Here is a 9,330-nt window from a genome sequence, read left to right as displayed (position 1 = left end):
AAGCTCTTACCTTTTTTTTTTTTTTTTTTTACATTTGTCATGTTATATAATTAGTGGATGCTACAACATTTTTAGAATATATATATATATATATTTTTTTTTTTTAAATTGCAACTAAAATGCAACTTTGTACAAATGTTTTGTTCCTGCTGGGCTTTGACTGTAGTTTGTACTGTATAATAAAAGTAATAATCATTAGAATATTTTTTTATACAGGACTTAAAAATAGGAAACAGAAAGCAATAATCTTTGATCAGTCATGTTACATAACTGGATGCCATGAAAACCTTTTAGCAGTTTTATGCAGAATCTGTTCATGAACTTTCCTATCCTCCACATGTATAACAGCTAATGAAGCTTGTCTAACTAACATCTAGTTAATTAGTCTTGTTGGTTAGATTACAACAAAAACCAGCCTCCCGAAGCCAGTTTTTGTGCTACTTTCTTTCAACATTTGGGATGAAACCTTGACCTCATAATGAAACAAACTCAGAGATTAATACCAAATGATGACATCAGGACATAAATCCTCTTTTATTGATAAGAATCATTGTATTGTAGGTACAACACACATCCAGCTAAGCGCAAAAAGAATGACAGCTGGAAATAGCTTTAGCTAATTAGCTTCATAAGACAGTATGAGCCTTGATAAAATGAGTACATTATATATTAGACTGCTCAATGATTCATAGTCATATTTTAGATGTCCTCCAAATGAGACATTTTACATTCTGATATCAATCTTTTTCATGACAGAAATGTGGATTTCTAATGCCAACGAACTAAAACAAAGACACTGAAGCATCACCCAAGCAAACGGTACTACTGTAAATTACAAAAAACATCAAACTGTAAATCTACAAAAATCAAGCATGGGCATTAAGAAACAATCCACTCGAAACAAACAAGATAGAAACAAGCATCTTTTTTTCTTTTTTTTTAAATTCCCAGGTTTCTAGAGACTCCCAACCCCAACCTCCCCCCCTCCCGATAGCAAATCAGTCATGTACAGCATCACACAGGTAAACATTCCTTTGAGCACACCTGCGCATGTAAAAACTGCTCATGCAAAACTAAAGGGTCATTTTACAAGAATTCACCAGCACGGAGACTAAATCGGAGTAAGATTGTACCTGAACCATCTGCTAGTAAAACTGGCACATCTGTTTTGCAGAGTTGGTGTATCGTAGCAATCATGATGCAGATGCAGCTGACATCCATTTACAAGCACAACAACATGTGTATCAGTAGCCTGAAGGGTGATAAACTCACCAGAGAAGGTTTAAAGTCAATATGAAATTATGTTTCTGTGTTATTAGGATATTCAACAAGAAAAACGCTGTACGAGACTTGATTTTATCCATTGGGAACTGATTGCACTGGTAAATATGACCAGAATGATGGATAAGTTTTCTTGATCCAAAAGTGAAGGTCGTTTCAGAGGTGGAGCAAGTTATGGTAATTATGCATATTAAGTGTGTAAGGGAATGTGTGATTTCATGTTGACTTTAATAGCACGCTTTGGTCTGTTCTCAGGTGCTACATACATGTAGGTCATTATAAAATACCATGATATGGTCCGCATCACAGCAACTTAATCGCATGTAAGTTCAAGTAAAATCTCACGAGAATCCTTTGAACGAGCTTTCAACAGTCAACGCCTTCACCCAATCACATTTTTTCGTATTACCTAAAGAAATTAGCTTTGCAAAGCACACAGGTTGGACTTAGGATATTGCACAGACTGGTAAACCATCTGTGTTAGTTTGCCAAGTGAAGCACCATCAGTTTTCCTGCACACGCTCAGTTTATGAGGTTGAGTGTGGGCTACTAGTTCGTGACTAATCCCAACGTTCCCTACATTTCAGTGTGCAGAAAAGCATGGAGAAATGTCTTTTTAGTGCTACTGGAAAACATCTGATCAGACAGTGCCCTAGAAAGTAAAGTCCTCTAGTAAAAAAAAAAAAAAGAAAGGCGTGGCATTGTTTATTTATTTTTTATTTTTTTGGCATCTGTTCATGATTTTGTGTTCTATTTTCCATTCACATGTCTATTGTTCATGTTTAGTTTTCATTCAGCATAGCATTTTTTTTTAATAACAATCTGTCGAAGAACATTGCTAAAGATTGTCTTCAGATACTCCCACTCAAATCCTCCAAGGTTACAGTTGCTCCGAGCGGATGACGTGGAAAAGCGTAACGTTGTATAGGACCTGATGTCCGTTATTCCAGGCGTACAGCGCTCGATCTCGAGGGTTGTAGTCCAGCATGGAGATGTGCGAGTACTTGTTTTGCAGAACGATATCAATGTACTCATACGTCGAGGAGTTGGTGTGGTAGGCATAGTAGACTTTCGTCCCTCCCGAGTAGCCGTTGGTCACGTAGAGCGTCCCACAAATCATAAATGACTCCCCGGCACTGCGTCTCGGGTGATTGGTCGTCCAGCTCTGGATTATATGCAGGGTCAGGGGGTGGAGCTTGCTGATGACTATGTTCCCCGCGTTCTGATTGGTGGCGTAGACGGCCCAGAGCCCGCCCTCATCCACCATGAGGTCGATGTCGGAGTGTCCACCCCAGGCATAGTGGTAGGTGTTACTGTAGCCTGCATTGTCCAGACGCTGAGATTTACTTATGGTGGACGTCTTGAAGTCAAACTTGATGATCATGTTGCTCTGGAACTTGTTGAAATAGATGGAGCCGTTGTAGACCACCTGACCCGTCCCGGACCAAGGGTGCGGCAGGCGGTGAGACGTGAAGTTATCCGACGTCATGAAGTCCGCCATAGATTTATATTCCCGCACAAAACGGTTGTTATGATAGCCGTCCATGTACCACACCTGAACAGAAGTGAGAGAGTAAGTGATTAATATAAATGACATAACAATACAAGGAATTGAGTTAATGAGACACATCCCTGTAGCTTTAGAGTAAGTTGAGCAGATGTGCATTAGTTTTCATCTGGAGGATGTCGTTTTTAGCTTTTGCTCAACTAGAGTAAGTCTGCCGAAACATTCCCTGTCGGATGTTTGCGCAACATGCAGCAGATGTTTGTCAGAATCTATACTGAACGCAATCTTTTTAAGATGTTCATCAGGGTTGTGCACCATTTTTAAATGAGAGGTAGCTAACAGGAGCTTCAGTGGAAATTCAGATTTATTTTGAATCTTGAATGTTGGCTGAATGGATGGAAGGGAGAACGGACAGATTGATTAATGGAGGGATTGATGGACAGATGGATGGATAGATAAGCGGATAAATGGACAGACAGAGAGATGGACTGATGGATGGATGGATGGATGGATGGATGGATGGATTAATAGGTGGTTGGATGGATCGATAGATAGTTGGGTGAATGGGTAGATAGATGGATGGATGTATGGATGTATATAGTGATGGTTGGTGATAGATAGATAGATAGATAGATAGATAGATAGATAGATAGATAGATAGATAGATAGATAGATAGATAGATAGATAGATAGATAGATAGATAGATAGATAGATAGATAGATAGATAGATAGATAGATGGTCAGAATTCAGGCTTGACATTCACAGAATCAAAACTTGAGTACAGAAGGTTAAACCACAGACTCATCCTTTCAACGATCCATGAAAGTAGGTCAAGTTGTTCTTTATTTTGTCTGTGCTTGCATTTGATTTTTTTGTTCTGGCATGAATTTGCCAGCACAGCAGGACGTGTTCAGCGAGGTCTTAATTAAATTCCAGACTGAAGGTGTCCATCCCCTCCTGACTGTGGCAGAACGCAGGCGGTGAAAACTGACAGCCAGGAAGTTGCTGTGTGCCAGGCATTATGAACCCTATGGGGATAATTCCAGATAATTCCGGATAAAAGCGACTCTCTGTGGAGATTTCCCAGCATGGCTGGAGCTTCTGTCTCTTGGTGAGCGAATGGAAAGGTAGAGCAATCACGCTTATGGAATATTCCAGAGGCTCGCGGCCCAGCAGGACGTCTGTGTGCTCTCTATAGGAGGCACGAGGCAGTAAACAACATGTACTGTATATATTAACATAGGAACCCACCCTTTCTGCATGTTTGAACATACTGCACAACCTTTATCTCTTTTGAAACCCACAGTTGTTCACTGTAAGGCTGCAGCAATAACATTTGATTATATTTTGTTGTGTTTTAACAGCATTCTTCACAAATATAAACTGTTCCAAAGCAGCTTTACACAGAGCAGTGTGGCAATACTCTCAGTGAGTGGGTCCTGGGCATAAGTGGCAACTATAAAATCCCCAAAAGTAGAAGGAAGTGCCAAGAATCAGCTGAGGGAGCTCATCCTTTGCGCATCACCAAAATAACACCATGAAAAAACAATTTTCCCTCAGTTAAACAGTAATATTGTGAAATATTCTTTTAATTTAAAATAAAATAAGTGTTTTCTATTCAAATATATAAATGTAATTTATTCCTGTGATGTCAAGCTGAACTTTAAACATCATTACTCCAGGCTTAAGTGTCACATGATCCTTTGTGATCATTTTTTCTGTAAATTCTTTGATGCAGTGTTATTTTAGTATTGAGCTGCTATTAAATCAGGTTTGATTTATATATTTTTCATTTTAAGTTTAGTAATAGGTTTAGTAATTTGGTCATGTGTTTTTCTTTTTTTTTGTGTGTTTGCCAATAGTTTTTATTATTTTTATTTGTATTTTTTATTTATTAGTTCAGTGCATCAAGTTAAACTAAATAAAAATGAGAACAACTAGCAGCTGAAATCTTTTTTAAATATATTTTATTTATTTTATTTCATTTAGCAATTATTTTATAAGTAACAACATGTTTTTTAATGGTTTTAATTTTAGTTTTTAGTTTTAATTAACTACAATAACAATGCTTTTAATAAATAGAAAGAACAAAATAATAGCATATATTTGAAATAGAAAACATTATACATGTCTTTACTTTCACCTTTGATCAAATTAATGTGTCCTAAACCAAAAATAATGTATTAGGCAACACAATTATATAATAAACAGTACAAAAAATATTTATTCATTTTAAGTTTTTAAATGTGATGTTTACTGTGTATGCAAATAAGTTGCTTTAGTGAGTCAGCTGTCAATCATTATACGCTGCTAAAACTCCTTTGCCACGACAAGTGTGTAAAACACAGTAAATAATCCTTTTTGATAATCATATTCATTCAGAATAAATATTAGCTTATCCTGAGCAATTTGGATGCCTTGGGACATTTTTTGTTGATTTGTAAAGCTTCTTGTAGCATTGCAATTTTATGCATCATCTTCAGGCCACAATAAGTTGTTGATTTGATTTCCAGAAGTTGGAAATCAAATAGGAATATGATCAGAATATAGAACACAGCATTAATATTTGACCATATTCTGGTCGTTCACAGGGTATTTGTTCAGCTTTAACTTAATGCTCATGCAAAGCTTGAATGCTGCTCCATCTCTCCTTGCTATCTCTGAGAGCAACACGCTGCCAAAGCTTTTATCTTTGAAGAGCCAAAAACTCGCTCGCTGTGAAATATTGCTTATTGTTCACTCCCACACACACACACACACGTTCTCTCCACGCTCTGTCTGTCTCACACATACAGCCTACAGTCTCATCAATCTTTGAGAACAAGAGCCTCCAATCCAAAGTGAGAAAAACAGAATAAGAGGGAGGGGGACACACTAAAACCGGGTCTGTGGGTGTGAATGAAGGTTATATGTTCACCAGCCTGATTTATAATTGCTCTGCTGCGTTTATGGTGATTGAAGGGACTAGCTTGCGCAAGGCATCCCCTTAATGGCTTTTTGGGTTCGTAATTGTGTATTTTGAGGTGAATGTGTGTTGTTTCTAAATCAAAGGTCTAGTATGAGTGTTTGCATTGGGATCTAATATTTTAGGGTTTTGTATTGGAGTATTTGTTGTTCTTTTGTATATTCCAGTCTGCTGTACACTGTGAAATTGGTGGTTGGTGAACATTGATATATATCAATGTTCACCAACCACGAATATATATATATATATATATATATATATATATATATATATATATATATATTAATTTATTTTTAATTATATGTTTGTTTATTTTCCCTATATGTTTACTTTCCGGTTATCTTAGTTCATCTAGTTTTGTAAAAATAATAATAATAATAATAATAATTAAAAAACAAATTGTTGAATGCAATCTTTAGCAAATCTAATGTAATTTCAAATTATATTTCAGGTATATAGCAATAATGGTTATTTTCTTATGAAATATTGGTGCATGATGATGTAGCTACTAACTCCGCTACAAACTCCGTCAAATATGAGAAAAATTGTAATTCTGCTGTAAAGCAGCTCCACTGAAGACAATACTGTCATTATTCAGCTCAATTCACTTTAAGTTTTGTTCCCATCAGTGAGAACTGGAAAGCTGCTTGCTGAGAAACTTCTCACAAACGCAGCAGTTAAAGCATATGCAGCTCTGGGATGCCAACTGCTTATTGCCAGTTTGTCATATAGCCACACTTTAATGCAAAGCAGTGTGCAGGGAATTTATAACAGGAAACAGACACTTGCAACCTGGGGATAAGGTCCTGGCCATCAGATCAACCCTTGTGGGTGTGATACTATAACGTTTGGTAAACGGCCCAGATCTTTAACCACAATGGCATGCAATCTGACAAATAAATATGTCACGTCATAGCACACATCTGCCATGCATACAACATCACCACAAACCTTCTTCACACTCTCACAAATGTCTGAGAAACGATTAGGCAAAGAATCGGCTTATTCACACGGGCTATCAGGACTGTCTCACACTCATTTCCAGCTGCCATTATTCATCCTCCACAGTCTGCTGTTTCTTAACCTCCACCCGTTATCACAAGCCCCTCGGCGGCCTTCATTACGAGCCCTGCTGGAGCACTTCACATCTGGACGAGTGGAAAATTAGTTGGCCTCACTTATTGTCCCCTCGTCACGAGTGTTAGTAACCTGACTTCAACTCCGCGGATGTCCAACTTGAAAACGAATTGCTGTTTTAAACTGGATCGTTTTCCAAGTGATTCATGATGTGTTTTAATTGATCAACAGTGTAAACGTAAACTCACGAACCAATTATTGCCAACTTGTTCTTGTTTGTTTCTTTTGTTCCAGTGGACCCACAAACTGTTTGGAAATGTTGTTTGAATAATAGTGTAAAAGTAAACTTGAAAAATGGTTCTTTCAGATAGTTTTTTTAATTATTGTTATTATTTATTCTTTTGGTTTCAAGTGATTCACAAACTGTTCATAAATGTTGATTGAATAATAAACCGCTTTAAAAGTAAACTCGCAAATGAGAACTGAATTTATTTTTATTATTATCCCAAGTGATTCAAAATTCTCTGTAAAAGTTGTTGGAATGATAAACAACATAGAAGAAAACTAGCAAATGAATGATTATTACAAACTGCTTGTTTTTTTATTCTTTTGTTCCCAAGTGATTAACAAATGTTCCTCTTCGGGAACTCGAGCTGCGTCGAGCGCTTTTGGGGAACGCCTTTGGCAAGAACAACTCTGAATATCGTGTGTAATCAGTCCAATGGAAGAGCGTGACGTCACAGACGGGGTGACGTAGCGACCAGGAAGCTATAAAAGCACGTGCCGTGCAGCTGGCTTCAGCTTCGCGTCTTTCAGCAAGCGCTCTGTGTGTGTAAGTTTCAAAAGTCTGTCTTGTAAGTCTTATTTACTGTTGTCCGTCCCAATAAAGACATAATGCCAAAGTGCAAAGCAAAGACTAGACACGTGAAGGGCGAATCCAAATTGCGCTATAAATTGTGTGTTCCTCCCTGCCAACGCTACATCACGGCTGGGGATACACATGATTTATGCGTGGTTTACCTGGGGTCGAAGCACGCTGAGTCGGCTCTCGAGGGAGCCGACTGTCCGCATTGTGATCAAATCCCGGAGGGCTCTCTTCGAGGAGGGAGCCTTCACCAGCGTTCCCCGCGGTGCTGGCCCCGCTTCTGCCGAGGCAGAACGGCTGCTGCACTCGTGGGGTTCGCAGGTGGATGTGGCGGAGGGTATGGAGATGGGCCAGTCCTTATCTCATTCCTCATCTGCCAGATCCAGCGCCCAAACCCTGGGTTCGGAAGCACGCTTGTCGGTTTCTTCCCCCCAGGGCGAGGGGTCGACACTCCACCTCTTTTCATCCGATGAGGCGGATGTGGAGACGATTAGTAGGGATTCGCCATCCCTATCGCCCCAGTATGAGGAGCTGTTGGAGGTGGTAACTCGCGCAGTTAATAAATTAAAAATCGAGTGGCCTGCAGAGAAAAAACATGAACCGCAGAAAAGTAAACTAGATGAGCGGTTTCTGTGGCTGAGACAGCCACCTCCAGCCCGGAGCCTTCCCTTTTTTCCCGACCTCCACGAAGAAATAGCGAGGTCGTGGAAACCCCCTTTTTCGACCCGTCTCTTCGGCCCCTCGCTTCGATGAGCGAGGGTACAGAGCGATGCCCCGGGTTGAACAGACACTCGCGAGCTATCTGTCACCCGGTTCGGCGTCGTCTCTGAAGGCTCTGGCCTTGCCCACAAAACCGTTAAAAATGACATCTACGTTAATGGGCAAGGGTTATGTGGCGTGCCTTCACACTATGGCCATCCTCCAAGCATATCAGTTAATGCCGCGAGGCTCAAAAACAGAGCGTCGCCACTCGTGCTCCCCCACGCCGGGACCGAGGGTCTAAGTGACGCTCTGAGTCGGGAACTTCCAAGCCAAAGTCAGATCTTCGTGCAATTATCGAAGCCAGGAAGTCCTCGACGAAGAGGTCCTGACGCCAGAGTCGCAGTGACCCTGAGGGTAGCCCTTACTGGGGTAGAGCGGTGTCCACCTCATTATACGGTGCCCGTCTCACCCCGGTGCCCTCTGGAGGCCGGTCTGCCAACCCTGACAGTGTTTCAGGGCGCAGCGGTCTCCCGCGAGCGTCACTCCCAGTTATGTCCGCCCGCGAGCTGGGAAGCTCGCCACCCCTTCGGGGGCCTCTTACACCAGAGATCAGTCTCGAGAGACTGATTCCCTTAGTACATTATCTAGCGGCGTGGAAACTACTGCCAAATGTATCTCAATGGGTCCTGCACACAGTAGAAAGAGGCTATTGTATTCAGTTCGGCCGTCAACCGCCGAGGTTCAATGGGGTTACACCGACAGTCGTCGGCCCTGAGCAGGCTCTGGTGATGGAACAAGAAGTGAATACCCTATTAAGGAAGGAGGCCATCGAGTTGGTCCCTCCTCTAGACAGGGAATCCGGGTTTTACAGCCGTTTTTTTTTTTTTTTTTTGTATTTCATAGTTCCAAAGAAGGATGGGGGGTTGTGCCC

At 40.5% G+C, this 9,330-nt stretch overlaps 1 protein-coding gene across 2 annotated transcripts in view; it reads right to left on the bottom strand.

Moving 5' to 3' along the window:
- Positions 1 to 971: 971 nt before the first annotated feature.
- Positions 972 to 9,330, bottom strand: part of olfm1b (olfactomedin 1b) — a 34,299-nt gene continuing 25,940 nt past the window's right edge. For both annotated transcript variants that reach the window (XM_059525909.1, XM_059525908.1), the window contains exon 6: positions 972 to 2,836. In XM_059525909.1, the coding sequence (XP_059381892.1) occupies positions 2,162 to 2,836 (675 nt within the window). In that variant the 3' untranslated portion in view covers positions 972 to 2,161. The remainder of the gene's footprint in view (positions 2,837 to 9,330) is intronic.

This window comes from Carassius carassius, chromosome 36 (assembly GCF_963082965.1).
Source record: "Carassius carassius chromosome 36, fCarCar2.1, whole genome shotgun sequence".
In the NCBI taxonomy this organism is placed as follows: domain Eukaryota; kingdom Metazoa; phylum Chordata; class Actinopteri; order Cypriniformes; family Cyprinidae; genus Carassius; species Carassius carassius.
Note: the sequence above shows the minus strand (reverse complement) of the source record. Positions and strands in the feature narration are given on the sequence as shown.